General features: G+C 34.4%; 1 protein-coding gene across 1 annotated transcript in view; it reads right to left on the bottom strand.

Moving 5' to 3' along the window:
- LOC109097712 (unconventional myosin-XVIIIb-like) overlaps positions 1-16753 on the bottom strand; it is a 48803-nt gene that overhangs the window by 5970 nt on the left and 26080 nt on the right. Inside the window, exons 25-41 of the mRNA XM_042733122.1 lie at positions 16071-16160; positions 15671-15790; positions 14608-14713; positions 14392-14516; positions 13004-13158; positions 12757-12880; positions 11188-11388; positions 10942-11052; positions 10737-10841; positions 8382-8565; positions 7156-7247; positions 6959-7075; positions 6290-6373; positions 4819-4956; positions 4565-4750; positions 1390-1523; positions 226-267 (exon numbers count right to left, since the gene is read on the bottom strand). Of these exons, the coding sequence (XP_042589056.1) occupies positions 226-267; positions 1390-1523; positions 4565-4750; positions 4819-4956; positions 6290-6373; positions 6959-7075; positions 7156-7247; positions 8382-8565; positions 10737-10841; positions 10942-11052; positions 11188-11388; positions 12757-12880; positions 13004-13158; positions 14392-14516; positions 14608-14713; positions 15671-15790; positions 16071-16160 (2114 nt within the window). The remainder of the gene's footprint in view (positions 1-225; positions 268-1389; positions 1524-4564; positions 4751-4818; positions 4957-6289; positions 6374-6958; positions 7076-7155; positions 7248-8381; positions 8566-10736; positions 10842-10941; positions 11053-11187; positions 11389-12756; positions 12881-13003; positions 13159-14391; positions 14517-14607; positions 14714-15670; positions 15791-16070; positions 16161-16753) is intronic.

Here is a 16753-nt window from a genome sequence, read left to right as displayed (position 1 = left end):
GTTTTTAACTATTAGAATGTTTGACTAAAAAAATCCCAAAAATGATATATCTATGAACGCCTAAAAAAATTCCTTTTTTTTTACATCGTCCAGTCCAATATGCAGCCGTTGGCCTACTTTGAAGCCTGCATTCATCCGATTTCTCATTCCCCAATGCAGAACATAGAAAAATGAACACGGATAAATGGGAGAGAACAACAACAGGATGGGGGATGGAGTGCTTACAGATCTTTCCTTCTAGAGAAGGACTCCACAGCCGTCTGCACACTGTATGAAGAGGGAGACGCAGTCAGAGACACACAGGAGTGGAGCAGATAACTAAAGTGGTTGGAGGTACGAGCAAAGCAAGCATATCGAATTTTCAGTGAAGTCTAAGAAGTCTGGCGGAAAAGATCAAAGTCTTGAACTCTGATACATCGGACTGCATTACTATGGGTGTCGAGGGAGGAAGGCATTATTGAAGTGCTTATAGTAGAAAAGTGTAGCCTTGATTTTGCACAGTGAGGAAAATCTCTTCACATTTCAGCACAACTGATAAAGAATGAAAGCAATTATAAAGTAACAGCAAGAAGTAAAACTTCAAACCCAAAGGGAAGAAAACAGTATACTATCTACTGTTTTCTTCCCTTTGGTTTTGAAGTTTTATGTCTTGATGTTATTTTTAGAACATCAAGAAGAAAAAAAAAAACTTAAAAAAAAAAAACATATAAAAAATGCATACACTATACACATTAAATATGGAGTTGAGTTTGCTGAAAAATAACATTAAAATAAATAAAAAAAACATAATAAATTAAGCAAACCTAATGCTACTGAAATAGTCAAAGTTAGATTTGCTAAAAAACAAAACAAAAAATGTGTAAAAAACAAAAAACAAACAAAAACCCATAAATAAAATAAAATAAAAAAATAAGATAAAATAAAATAAAGCAATTCCAACAAAATGATCAATTGTAAAGTTAGATTAGCTGAAAAACAAAATTAAAACAAAAATAAACAAACAAAAATCCCTGAATAACCCTGAATTAAATTTAATAAAATAGAATAAAAAAATAAAAAACAAGATAAAATAAAGCAACCTTAATGAAATAAAATGTTACTGAAAAAAACAAAACAAGAAACAAATCAAAAAGCAACCCCCCCCCCCCCCAAATAAAATAAAACTAAAAACAAAACAAACTAAAACAAAACAAAATAAAAATGTATGATGATACTTCAAAATTATTTGGAACGAACCAATCACAATCTTGAATACTATTTAGTTTGTAGGGTATACAAACTGTATAGTATACAAACTGGTTTGTAGACAATTTCCCCTTGCTATGCCAGACTGTGGAACAGAAACAAAAAAGGAAATGGAAAAGGTCAGGTGCACGTCGCTAGTAATACCTTTCTGTATCACTTTCATCGCTGGACTCCTCCTCCTCCAGCGCGGCTTGTAGATCAACGATTCGCCGGATTGATGTTTCTAGATCAGCTTGCAGGGTCTGTCTTACTGCGCTAAGCTCTTCCACTTGCATTTCCTGGAAACAGATAAGACGAGATCAAATCAGATAACCTGCAATGGTCACGCTGGATCTCCAGGGAAAATAAAGACCCTGCATCAGGACGAGAGAAATCATTACCCAAGAGTTTAATCTCAAAATGTGCCAAATTAATTAACTGCTTGCTAAGGCTAGCATCGTTATTAAAGTTGTTTTTATCCTTTTAACAAATTACGATATTTTTGATGAAATCCGAGAGCTCTCTGACCCTCCATAGACACAAAAAGAATTCGCGTAGATTCATAAAATTACAGTTGAACCACTGATGTCACATGGACGATTTTGTCGATGTTCTTGGTACCCTTCTGGACCTCGATCGTGGTAGGACTCTTGCTGTCCATGGAGGGTCAGAAAGCTCTCCGATTTCATCAGTAATATCTTAATTTGTGTTCTGAAGATGAATGAAGGTCTTACGGGTTTGGAATGACATGAGGGTAATTAATGACAGAATTGTCATTTTCTTTAAGGGCATTCATTTATATTCAACACAAACACAATAAAAATTAAACACTAAAAAAAAAAAAAAAAATATATATATATATATATATATATATATATATATATTTTTTTTTTTTTTTTTCTGTTTAAAACATACATGACTATTTTTATTTACATTTTTTGTTTCATTATTAATAGAATACAGTATACTGATGAAACAAAAAAGAACATGACCAGGTCACATTTCAGTCATCCTAACAATTTCTAACATGAAGTTATTTTATATATATTCCAAAATAAAAGTTTTTGTTTGCATAATATATGTGTGTGTACTGTGTATATTTATGTATATATAAATACACACACATGCATGTATATATTTCAGAAAAATATGTTATGTTTGTATATTAAATATATTTCTAATATAAATTATATGAATATAAATATAGACATGTAAATACATGTAAATATTTCCAAAATTATACTGTATGTATGTGTATTTATATATACATAGATATACACAGAACACACGTTATGCAAACAAAAACTTTTATTTTGTATGTGATTAATTGCAATTAATTGTTTGACAGCACTAATATATAGTTCCTTTGACCTCATGATTCTCATTTGCTCTGACATGTACTGTGAGCTGTGAGGTCTTATATAGACAGGTGTGTGGCTTTCCTAATCAAGTCCAATCAGTATAATCAAACACAGCTGGACTCAAATGAAGGTGTAGAACCATCTCAAGGATGATCAGAAGAAATATGGACAGCACCTGAGTTATATATATATATATATATATGAGTGTCACAGCAAAGGGTCTGAATACTTAGGACCATGTGATATTTCAGTTTTTCTTGTTTAATAAATCTGCAAAAATGTCAACAATTCTGTGTTTTTCTGTCAATAAGGGGTGCTGTGTGTACATTAATGAGGAAAAAAATGAACTTAAATGATTTCAGCAAATGGCTGCAATATAACAAAGAGTGAAAAATTTAAGGGGTTCTGAATACTTTCCGTACCCACTGTATATATACACTTTATTATTATTATACCTAATTTTGAAAATTTGTAAAATAAATGAATAAATAAATATATTAAAGGGTTAGTTCACCCAAAAATGACAATTAGCCTGTGATTTACTCACCCTCAAGTCATCTTAGGTGTGCATGAAAAAATAAATAAATAAATAAATAAATAAATAAATAAAATACTCGCATCCATAATAAAATATGCCTCACACGACTCCGGGGGGTGAATGAAGGCCTCCTGTAGTGAATCCATGCATTTTTGTCAGAAAAATATCTATATTTTAAACGTAATAAACACTTTTCTCTCACTTCAGCTGACTGTCATACATACAATAAATATTTAAATGACATTTTAATTAAATACATAAATACATTTTTAAATTAAACTTAAAATACTTGTAAAAATACTTATGTTTCACTGGCCTTAATTAATATATATATATATATATATATATACCTATATATATAAATATATATATATATATAAATTTTAATCATTGTATTACTGTGTTTTTTGGCAAGCCTTTCTCTTTAACTTCTGAAGTGCTTGTTTGCTAAAGGACAATGCTGCGTTATTGATCGCCAGCTCTTGTTCATAGAATAATTTGATAATGAGATCTGGAGAGCCAGTGGAGCGACTGATTACACGATTCATTTTCCTCTTCCCTCCTTTGTACGTCCCCAGTCTCTTGCTCTCCTGGACGAGCCGCCACTGTCTGTCTATGATTAATTCCCATTGTCTCCTCAAGGTTATTGATACAACAAATCCCATTCCACTCCTCTCATCTCCATGACAACCACACCTTCGCTGTTGCCCCCTCCCTTTCATAACCAATAACCTGGAGAGCCTCAGCATGTGTGCGCGCGTGTGTCTTCGCAACGGAAAGAAACACATCCCAGACTCCAGTCTTTGTGTATGCACCAGGCATCGCTAACACTGTAGCTAATATTCATAATATTGAATGCCTTTGACTCTCAGCACGCAGGTCAAATTGCATCACACGCCGGCAGGTGCTGTAATGACGCAGGGCCTCCTTTGTGTTAAATTATGAATATTTACAGGTTTTTCAGGAGAGATCGTGTATTCTCATGGGTAATAACGTGTCAGGCTTGTGGGCGGCCACTAAGGGGAAAATGCACCGAGTGGCTGTACATATGAATACATTAGTTATGAGGACAGTTGTTCAATGTGCCGTGGAGTTTCACAAAAACAGTTCAATTTTAACATGCATTTTGACCCATACAATGTTTTGTTGGCTATTGCTACAAATATGCACATGCTACTTAAGACTGGTTTTGTGCTGCAGGGTCACAAATATTAACAATAATATAAGTGTAATCTTAAATCTCAAAATTAATATCCAAGCAATGTATCTTTTTTGAAAAATAAAAGAAACTGAGGGAAAATGAAATCGCAAAAAAAATAAGAAAAAAATGACTTCTATAGTCATGATATACTAAATATCGTAAAAATGAATAGCGAAGAATAATGTGTTGCTTCATCAGCTACAGCAGAAAGGTGTGTGTATGTGTGTGTGTGTCAGTCACCAGCTCCATGCGTCGACGGCTGCTCTCCTGTTCTCTGACGCTCAGGTCATCCATTTCCAGTTTCATATCCGCCAGTCTCTGCTGATAGTATCGGGAGTTCTCCCTCTCCCTGGCCTCGGCCTGGGCCGCCTGCTCCAGCTCCTCACCCAACCGCACCACACTGTCCCGCAGACGCAGAACCAGCACCTACACACACACACCGTAAAGATCCTATCTGAGAAAGAATATAAAGCTGTTAATGGGTCTGGACTGACCTCAAATCTCTTGACCTGTCCTCTCTGGAACTCCAATTTGTTCTCCAGATCACAGATACGAGCTTCTTGCTTGCTTACGATGCTGCGGGCCACCGAGGACGACTCTAGAAACTGCACACGTGCTACGCTGGTCTGCAGCTGGGAAGATAAGCACTGCTGGGTTATGACCACGCTTGTGAACAAGTCAACAAAATACAACAACAATATTTCTGCTCCACATTCACAACAGTCTTCTATGGAGGACGAGAAATGACTTAAGTATAAATAAATCAATAAATGATTAAACACATGAATGCAGAAATAAATAAATGTATAAATACATGAATAAATAAATATAGAAATACATAAATATATAAATCAATCAATCAATAAATCAATCAATAAGTAAATGCTGAAATAATTTAAATAAATGTTAAAATGTAAGCTGCTACTAAATATTGTAGAAACGGAATTTTCTGTAAATTTGCTTTGCAATGATTTGTATCATAAAAAGCACTATACAAATAAACTTGAATAAATAAACAAATACATAAATAAAGAAATACCACCAAATGCACCATTACCTATGTTCAAACACTCATAAAAATCTTTCCTTTATAAGTTTGCTCATTCTTTCAATTGATTTCCATTCACAGTCACCCTGACTATTACTGTATTAATTTTCAAGTCATTTCACTGTATAGTTTTGGAGAAATTTGAAGGCAAATTCACCCCAAGCATCTGAGTGCATTCTAGCAGCTGCACCATTACCTATTTTCAAACACTCATAAAAATCTTTCCTTTATAGTTTTCCCCATTCTTTCAATTGATTCCTTCACAGGGAACCTGACTATTACTGCATTAATTTTCAAGTCATTTTACTTTACAAATTTGAAGAAAATAATTATAAATTCACCCCAATAATAAATTCACCCCAAGCATCTGAGTGCATTCCAGCACTAATATCATCTCCCATTTTCAAACACTCATAAAAATCTCATAAAAATCTTTCCTTCATAGGTTTGCTCAAAAAGTTTTTGTTTACATAATAAATGCATGTACTGTATACTGTGTATATTTATTATGTATAAATAAATAAAAACACATGCATGTATATACTTAAGAAAATTATATCTTTATATATTAAATATATTTATATATATTTTCACAGAATTTTGAGTTTACATCTAGTATTTATATATATTTTTTTATTCTTCTTTGGTGGAAACAAACTTCCATAGTGTCCCAAATCACAATACGCTGAAAATAAATTCATTTAAAAAGTGTTTTACTCCTGATGGATTTCTTAAGTATTTTGCATTATTTCATGTTACTGCTTAAAAGTCAGAACTTTACTAACAGAAGTGCAGAACATAGTTGTAGTAAACTGTGAGTTGGCCCGTGTTACAGTAGTATGTTCATTTGTGGCTGCTCCACGTGTGAATGGACATCTAATGCATCACACATCTATATCTCAGTGTGTCTGTCTCACCTCCTCCTGTAGGGTCTGTCTCTGTTTCTTCAGCTCTTCCATTTCAGCCTGAAGCTCTCGGATCTGAGAGATATCACTGGAAGACTGGGATAAACAAACATGTTTGGTTGGCTTTGGGATATTTTACATAACCTCACGCACATCAGTGTTGGAGAAACTACTTTGAAAATGTTTGTAAAGATAGTTAGAAATATTAAATGAATGCAACTGGAACTTCTTTCATAGTCTGAAACCAAATCTAATGGGATCAAACCAAATAAAATCTTACTGGATAATCTTACATTCTTCTATTTACTTATTTTTTTTCTTTATTTTTATAGCTATTAACCTCAGTAATGTAAATGTTTATTTTGCTATGAAAAGAAAACATCTAGGACTGGAAACACTATTAAGTTATGACTCAAGTGAAAGGATAAACCATTTTTTTTACCAGTTGAAATGAAGCATCCATTTAGCAAAATGAATCGCCGATTTACTCAAATGAATCAGACTAGAGAGCGAGGATGCTTTAGGAGCGTGTGCAATGCAATGTGACAAATGATAGCATTTTGTCACGCTTCCCGACTGTGTGATGGAAAAAAAACAGCTCGTTATTGGAAAAGCTGCACTATTTTGAAAACTACTGAGCGACTGTCATAACTCCCCGAGAGTGATGTAACTCCAGCAGACCTGAGCGATGAGGGCTTTGTGCTTCTTCATGAGCTCGTTGAGATCCTCCTGGTCTTCCTCCAGCCTCTTCATTAGGTCCGTCCTCTCGTAGCGGAGCTGAGCCAGCTGCTCATCCACCTGAGACAACAGACACAGACGCACTGAGGTAAACCTGAGATCAGCCCTTTGCTCCTCTCATTTGATGTCTCGGGCCTCACCAGGCTCTTCTGCTTGCAGATGCTCTCCAGTTCGATCTGAGCCCATCCAAAATACACATACACAGTCTTCTGTGCGCATTCAGACTCCAAACATATGACCACAAACGGCCTCCACACAAAATAAGCATAAAAAAATAATAAATCTTTATAATACCTTAAAATGACAAAAAATTGTAAAAAAAATCTATTCGAAAAAATTTTTTTAGATGACCTTGTATTGACAAAACAATCTATGCGAACATACACTACCATCAAAAATGAGGAATAATTAAGTTCTTGAAAGAAGTCTCTTCTGCTCAGCAAGGCTGCATTAATTTGTTAAATAATTAATACAGTAAAAACAGGAGTACTGCTGAATATGATTACAATTAAAACTAACTGGTTTCTATTTGAATAAATGTAGTTTATTCCTGTGACGCAAAGGTGAATTTCCAGCATCATTACTCCAGTCTTCTACACTGCTGATTTGCTGCTTAAGAGACATTTGTTGTTATCAGTGTTGAAAACCATATTATTATTATTATTTTGGACCAGTTTAAACCATCAATGACCAGCAAACCCTTTTAGGCAGGTGTTTTTCATCAGGGAAATGCTAGCACTGTTTTAATCCATCTCTAAACTGTATTCTAATTGGTCGGTTGTGTATTAACCTTAACTGTCAATCAACCAGAAAAGCAATAAAGGTGATTTGACCCAGTAATCTTCAAAAAAATAAACATAGGCCAAATTTAATCAAGTAATCAGACATCACAGCTGCTTAAGGGACATGTCTGACATGATAATGAAGCTATAAGGATTTATGAAGCCTAGAGCATTTCTACACTTTTGGAGGGCACTGAACATGTACACAAGCACTTTTTTGTTTAAATACTGTTAAAGGTTAGTTGATATTTACAGTCAACTTATATTTCATAATTTTAAGTGACACTTAACAGTTAAAGATGCTTTCCTAACTGTGCTAGGGTTGCGTTAGATGAACCTTGATAATCTGCATTTAGAAAATTAGCAGAAAGTCCTTTATATATATATAAAATTTGTATTAATTATTTAATTTTGTCTTTTTAATGGATGATTGAGATATACAGAAACCAGAATGGTCAATAGCCAAAATAATTGCTAAATATTTGTCTTTTTTTATATTATATAATTATACCGATACCGATAATCGGTACCGATACCGATAATGCAAAGCTGTTTAAATCTGTGTGTGTGAGCAGTGCTGTGTGGATGATGGGATGGCAGTGGCACCTGGCAGCGCAGTCTCTCCAGCTGCTCCTTGGCACCGGGGTCGTGACCCTGCCCGGGCTGTTCAACGGTGGACAGCAGCAGCTGGGCATCACTGAGCAGGACATGAGTGCGCTTCAGATCCCGCCTCAGCCTCTTCTCCACGTCAAAGTCTCTGTGGCCCACCTGAGACCAGAGAGAGAGATCTTTACATCACACTGAAGCACAAACTGAAAGCCTTTACACTCACATCACGCAGGATGGATTTTAAGGGCCAATATACATATACAGAAATCAGGATGGTCAATAGCCATAACAACATTTACATAGCATAGCATAGCATAGCATAGCATAACATAACATAGCATAACATAACATAGCATAACATAACATAACATAACATAACATAACATAACATAACATAACATAACATAATTTACTATAAGACCAGCAACATGATTTATTACATTTACTAAATGACAACATTTACTAAATTTTATATGAAAACAATGAAACTTTCTTAAATTATATTATATTATATTATAAAAGAGATTACCAGGACAGACATCATACAAAATAAGATCTGAAACATGTATTAAAAACACAATTTTATATATTATTATATTAAATTATATATAATTCAATTATATTATATATAAGAACAGCAACATGATTAATTACATTTATTAAATGGCTATAATTACTAAATATTATATTAATGAAACAGCCTTCTATTCTATTCTATTCTATTCTATTCTATTTTGTTGTACATAATATAATGTAATAATATTAGATACAGAGAGAAACGTCATCATGCACAATAAGTCCAGCAATATGTATTAAAAACATTATTCGTTAAATTTCATGAATCGCTACACCATTACTTGAAATCTTAAGTAATGTTTAAGGAAATAAGTGATAAAGTTGGGTTGGCAGTGAATGCACATGCCCTGGAAAATTAAATTCATGCTTGAAAACCAGGCGCTTTACACATCCTCTTACCCAATACCAAACTCATTTTGAGCAGCAGTGTTTACGTGCAGCTTGGGTAATAAACCGGAGTCGTTTTTAACAGCAGCAGACGAGTAGCTTCATCATATCGATCTCAGTAGTGATCACGCTTCCAGAGCACAGTCACATTAGAGAGCTCACGATGGCCCGAGGGCAGGACGTTCAGGTCGAATGTGTGTACAGTATCTCTAAAGGACCCTCTCAGTGTAGCCACAAGCTGTTAGCTAAGTTTAGCACAGGGCACACGAGCGAGAGCATGTCTAATGGTAAAAAGATCCTCTATAGCCACTAAATGTAACAGTGTACAAACTAACATAGTTCCAGCAAACATGCCAAAAGCATTATAAGACTGCATAAATGTTATGAACATAAAACAATGTTAATGGAACGCCCTCATGATATTTATAGCTGATAAAAGTTCTCACAATATTCAAACATTGCATTTTTATGTCTGATATGTTCTGAATGCTGTTAAAAGCACATCCTTCTAAATAAAGGAACTTGAAAATAAAGAATAATAAGTATAATAAAAATTTTTTTTTATCATGTTCAAATAATGTGGATAAAGCAGTATTTTGTACTTTCAGTAATAATAAACCAACAGTTTGAATGTTGATATCTTTAGAGCATAATCTACCAAAAAACAAAAACAAATCCTAATTTTTATATTTAAGAATTATTAATAATGAAAAACCATATATATATATATATATATATATATATATACAAATACATACACACACACACACTTATATATACATACATGCATGAAAATCATGACTTTCCTTTTTGTTTGACCGTTTTTGACCCTGTCCCACTTTTTAGCATCCAGTCACTTGCCGAAGGATAAAACCAAGCCCTGCCCTACACATCTTCTCAGAAGTATGTCACATTTTAGAAGTAAAATGGGGTGACTAATATAATTACATGCTGACATTAAGCTGTTAATACAAAAATGAAGTTGAGAATGTTTGCTGAGCTTTAATATTCCCACAAACAAACTGTAATGAAGAGCACTGACAGATGAGGGAAGAGCTGGGCAGTCAGTAGTGCTCTTATATCAGAACAGAGAGGAACATGACAGCTTTACAGATCCTCATAAGCCCTGATGTGACTATAACTCTGTGATCTATCAAGCAGCGCATCTAACCAAATGACCCACATACTGTATTTAATAAATATCATGCCTGGAATGCTATGAAACTTACAGAGGTTGTTAACAGCGTGTGCAAGCAAATGTTTCAAATCTTGCTATCTATGATACTAACATTTTATATAATATATATACACACACACATACATATACATATTAGAAAATTTTTATAGGGTTTTTGTGTGTGTGTTACCTGTTCACACAGTGTGGCAATCAGCCCCTCTAAGTCATGCTTCTCATGAACCACCATCTGTTTTTCCTCATATTCCTGTTCCAGTTGCATCTCCAGCTGTCGGAGCTGCACACCCACAAACACACACAGAGACAGACAGGAAAGGATGTTTGAGACAGGGTTGTAAGGTGGTCTGTTGAGCTGTAATTCATTCTGCATCCCTCACCCGTCTCTGTGAGGACTTTTGCACGTCCTCCAGTTCCTCGTCCTTGTCCTCCAGCTCCTTCTGATGGATCTGCTTCATCCTCTCCATCTCCATCTCAAAGCGAAGGTGCATCTGTGCAGAACAGAGTTCAGATGGTCTGTTTGTGTTACTGCGTCTTATGTAAATGTGAGCAGTCACATGTTAATGTGCTTATGGTTATTATGTCATAACCTTTTCAATAGGTCAAATGTTCTTGCGATACTGTACCTGCTCCTGCTGTTTGATTCTGGCAGTCATCTGGCTGATCTCCTCTGAGCGCTCCTTTTCTCTGGTCTCCAGGTCACGGAGCTTCTTCTTCAGTTCAGGGATGGAGTCAGAGGTGAGGTGGAGCGGGACGCTCAGGTCACGGATCTGAGCACACAGTTCCTCCTTCTGCTGCTGCAGGTGCGTGACCTCCACCTGACTCTCCTGAAACACACGAACATAATCATACACACATCATGTAAATGTAAATACACAAAAACATCAATTGCATAATATGCAGGAGCAAAAACACATACAAGACAAACATCACACACACTAAATCATACAAACAAACAAAAATACAAACAACATCAACACAAATAACACACATAAACACAAATACATACAAAAAAAAATAAAAAAAAAAAAAAATAAAAAAAAAAACAAAATCAAAAACACACGTAATAATAACAAACTTAAAAGCAAATACATACAGAAATTGCAAACAAATCATATGACTAGGCCTATTCAAACATAAAAATACAAAGAATGGCAGAAACACATAAACATGTGCGTAAAAAACACAAACACATACATATAGTCACAAACACAAAAATACAAACCATGACAAATAATCACACACAAATGCATAAAAACAAACATGCTTGCATATATGCATGCAAACTTACACAAAAATATACAAACAATCACAATGCAAAACACACAAAACAAACTCAAAAGCAAATGCACACAACAATGCACAAAAAACAATCACAGACACATAAACACACACACAGTAAACACAAAAACACACAAAAAAAAAAAAAAAAAAAAAAAAACAAAAAAAAACAAAAACAAACAAAACAAAAACAAAAAACACAAATTCACATAAACACACAAACACACATGATTTATACACACAAAGACACAATTATGCAAACAAGCACAAATGCATAAACACACAAAACAATCAAACACACACACACACACACAAAAGCAAACGCACACAAAAAAATATTGCACAAACACACAATTAACAAAAAACATAGATACATACAACAGACAAACATACATGCACATACAGTACACAAACACACAAAAGCAAATGCACACATGCAAAAATTGCACAATGATGCAAAAATACAATCACTGACACATAACCATACATAAACACATACATATACACGTATACAAACACCCAAACAGTGTGCATAAACACAACAGCATATATACTGTACACACACAATCCACCAAAAACAATTACAATCACAAACACACACCACCAAAAATCACATACAGTCATCCAAACAGATAAATACATGCATAGTGCATAATATAGATATAAATGTGTGCATGTGTATTTCCCATGTATTGACCACTGATCTTTATCAAAGCAGCATAAACTTGACACATTCATTCATTTTCCTATAATGACACTGTAAAGTTATATAATCTGATGTATTCAAAGCAGAACCTTTCTCCTCTGCATATTTGGGATCTCTGGGGACTCGTTCAGTTTACCAACAGAGGGCACCCGGAGTACATGGGCACGATCACAGATGGTGGACACTTGACTTTGACCTCGGCCCGTACCTTGAGCATCTTGCGAAGGGTGAAGATCTCTGCACCGAGGGTGGTATTCTCCTGGATGGCTCTCTCCTTCTGCTCCCTCTCATTATCAGCCTGCTCAAGCGCCTGGGTCAGTTCGCTGTCAAACCTACACACACACACACGCGCACACACACATACACAGACCAGACAGAGGGCTTGAGAATGCATATTCAAGCAACCAGTGGGCATGGCACTGAATATTAATGAATTATATGTTAATGAGACAGACCTCCTCTGTTTCCTTTCCAGCTCGTGAGCGCGGCCCTGCAGGCTGTCTGTCAGCACGCGGGCGTCCTGAAGGTCAGAGGTCAACCGACGGCAGTGGCGTTTTAGATCTGTCACTGAGCGTTTGGATTGATCCAGCTGAGACTGCAGTTCCTGGACCTGCCACACGGGGGAGATAGAGAGACAAAGATCATCTGTGATATTTTATATCTGAGCTCTTAATATATTCAGTATTTCTTTCTCTGCAGAACAAATCAAACAGGACTGATCATATATAGACTTGGTCAGTGTTAAATAAATGGCATACACTAGGGCTAGTCGTCAGAAGAACTGTATGCTTTTGAGTCCAGTTTCATAAATGCTTGTGTTCTCTTAACAGTAGCTTAAGCCTTCATTTAGAATAATTTTTGTGAATTAATAATAATAAATAATGCTGTATTTCGAGAATAAAATAAATAAAATCTATTCATTTCAAATTCATATTTTATTATTTTAAACACATTTCTTTTATTCTTTTTTTATCTATACAATAAAAAATAGTTACATATTATTATTTTGTATTTTACATTTTTGTTGCTTCAGGATCTGTAATTTTATCATTTCATAATTGCATATTTTATTTAAAACCCTTTATATTCTATAACGCACATTCAATTACTGATAAGACAGCTTTTTAACTGTAGATAATTAATAATAAAAAAATTATATTCTTTTGAAATTGATGTCAATAAACAAATTGTACCTTATATTGTGACAACATTCCCTACTGCATGTTAAATGAGCTGTATCTTTTTCCTGACCAATAATGAAAGAAATATAGATTTGTGTGTGTGTGTGTGTGTGTGTGTGTGTTGTGAAGACTTCTATTTGTTTTGTATTGTACACAGAATCTGACTTTAGTGTTATTTTAGTAATATTTAAATACTACAATATTAATAATTTGAACTAGCTTTCAATTTTTATAATCAGTTTTCATTAAAATTTTTGCCTCAAAGTTGTAGTAATTTTGTTGTGCTTTTGTCATTTTTATACATATTTATATATTTGTGTGTGTGTGTGTATATATATATATATATTGCTTTATATTTATTTCAGGTTCAGTCATTTTAGCTCTTCAACATAAACTACCTTTTTTTTTTTTTTTTTTAGTTGCCAAAGCAATATCTCATAATAACATCATATATAACACTTCAAAATCAAAATTTTATCTAATATGCATATTTTCTTTTAACTTAATTTCAAAATCTCAAAAATTTAAAAAAGAAGAAAACAACAATAAAAAAACTAACCAAGACCATTTATGAAAAATAAAATTGAGTGTTTGGTGCAAGAAACCTTGGCTATAAGGTGTCTCTTTAAGGTCATAATTTATGTAATACTTAATATTAATACCTTTGTATCCAGTAGTTGACGGGCCTCTTTTTCACCCTCAAGTCTTTCCTCTGACTGCCGCAGGCGCCTGCGCAGGAACTCCACCTCTGTCTGCGCACATTCCAGCTGCAGCTGCAGCTCACTTTCTGCGTGCACATGCAGGATTCACACACACCCACGCAAACAGTCATTATCTTTCTTCACCAGCATGTTTGATTGCATCTAAGCCTGTCTTACCTGTCGCCACTCCACTGAGAGCTTCTTTATTCTTGACTTTCTGTTTTTCTTCCTCTAACTGCCTCTCGAGGGCCTCCAAAGACACTTTACTCTGGTCCACACGACTCTGAGACACAGCACAGAATAAACACACAGGCCTGACGCCCACAATTCAACAGGAGACACAGCGGTGAGGCGTCTGGGACAATATGACAGACTATATGTAGAAAAGCATACTAATTATACTTTTTCTGCATTATACAGCATGTATAATGTGCAAAATATGCAAATTTTTTATACGCATGGGATACATTACCTACAGTACTAAATTTGCTGAAATGTACAATGTACAATAAATTATTAGTACTTTATACCACAAGGCATTGCCCTCCACTTACATTTCTAGTGTGACAAATGAATCAGAGATTTTTGATCCAGTCACAGTTTTTAATGATTCATCTCTTTCTCGACTCATTATTTATTTGGACTGTCAGAACAAAAGGTCTTTGTTCACAAAAGTCTTTTCAAAATACAAAATATCTTAAGAAAGATGCTAACTGGATGCCATTTGCTGAATTAAACATGTAACCTGATTAGGTCATGTGACAATATACAGTAGAATATTACTGTTTAAAATCTAAATTACGTTTCACATTTTTAATAATAGTAGTATATTTTTATAATTTATATTATATATAAATATATGTAAATATAATATTTTAATATATAAACATCTATCTATCTATCTATCTATCTATCTTTTCATTTAGTTTAACATGATGTACTAAAATAATGAAAAATTAAATAAAAATGAAAATGAATAAAAACTATATAGACATAAAAAAAAATCTAAACTAAAATTAAAATGCAAACAAAAAAATATAAAAAATAAACATGCATTGTGGAATACAGTATTATATATGCAATATACTCTGGTATATGCTGCGCAGTTTGGTCAATGAGTAGCATGATATTCTGAATGTTGCCATTATAACTCACCATGTGGACACATCATGGATAGTTTGTGATGCAGTTTCACCAGTTAGAAAGAGAGATAGGGAGACAAGTGATGGGTGGGCTGTACCTGCAGTTCCTTGTTCTCTTTGGCGAGGCGCAGTCTCTCTGTGCGCTCAGTGTCTAGAGCTTGACTCATGGCCTCCCCTCTGAACCTCTCATCACTTAATTCAGATACAACAGCCGTAACCTGCACACACACACACACACACACACACACACGCACCATCATCTGTCAATGTCTCAGCAGAAGAGCTGTTCATTCATCAGCGGCAGTCACATGACAGAGATAAGCACTTCATGAGCCGATCACAAGCAAGTTTGTGTTAATATGATTTCACTGATGAGAATTCATAACCAGACTCTATCCATCATTGTGAACACCGACTGCTAGAAAATTTGATTTTGAGATTTCTGATCTGACAGTATTATTTCATATGTGACTTTGGGGGCACAGCACAAACACATACCTTGGTCTCCAGGTTGTCTGCAGTCTGACGCAGCTCATTTCGTTCTTTCTCTGACTTTTCCAGACGTCTCCTCAGAGCAGTGATCTCATCCTGAACAACAGAATGTGATACAATTATAATGGAGTGAAACGAATCGGATAAACAACATCACAGTCTAGACAGACAGATACAGTAGATAGATAGATAGATAGATAGATAGACAGATAGACAGATAGACAGACAGAAAGATAGAAAAAAAAAAAAAAAAAAAAAAAAAAAAAAAAAAAAAAAAAAATCAGATAGATAGATAGATATATATATATATATAGATAAAAAGATAGATAGATAGATAGATAGATAGATAGATAGATAGATAGATAGATAGACAGATACTATAGAAAGACAGACTAGATAGATAGATAGATAGATAGATAGATAGATAGATAGATAGATAGATAGATAGATAGATAGATAGATAGACAGATACAGTAGATAGATAGATAGATAGATAGATAGACAGATAGACAGATACAGTAGATAGATAGATAGATAGATAGATAGATAGATAGATAGATAGATAGATAGATAGACAGATAGACAGATAGATAGATAGATAGATAGATAGATAGATAGATAGATAGATAGATAGACATACAGATAGATAGATAGACAGACAGACAGACAGACAGACAGACAGACAGACA

This window comes from Cyprinus carpio, chromosome B10 (assembly GCF_018340385.1).
Source record: "Cyprinus carpio isolate SPL01 chromosome B10, ASM1834038v1, whole genome shotgun sequence".
Taxonomy (NCBI): Eukaryota; Metazoa; Chordata; class Actinopteri; order Cypriniformes; family Cyprinidae; genus Cyprinus; species Cyprinus carpio.
This window is presented reverse-complemented; position numbering and strand designations above follow the sequence as displayed.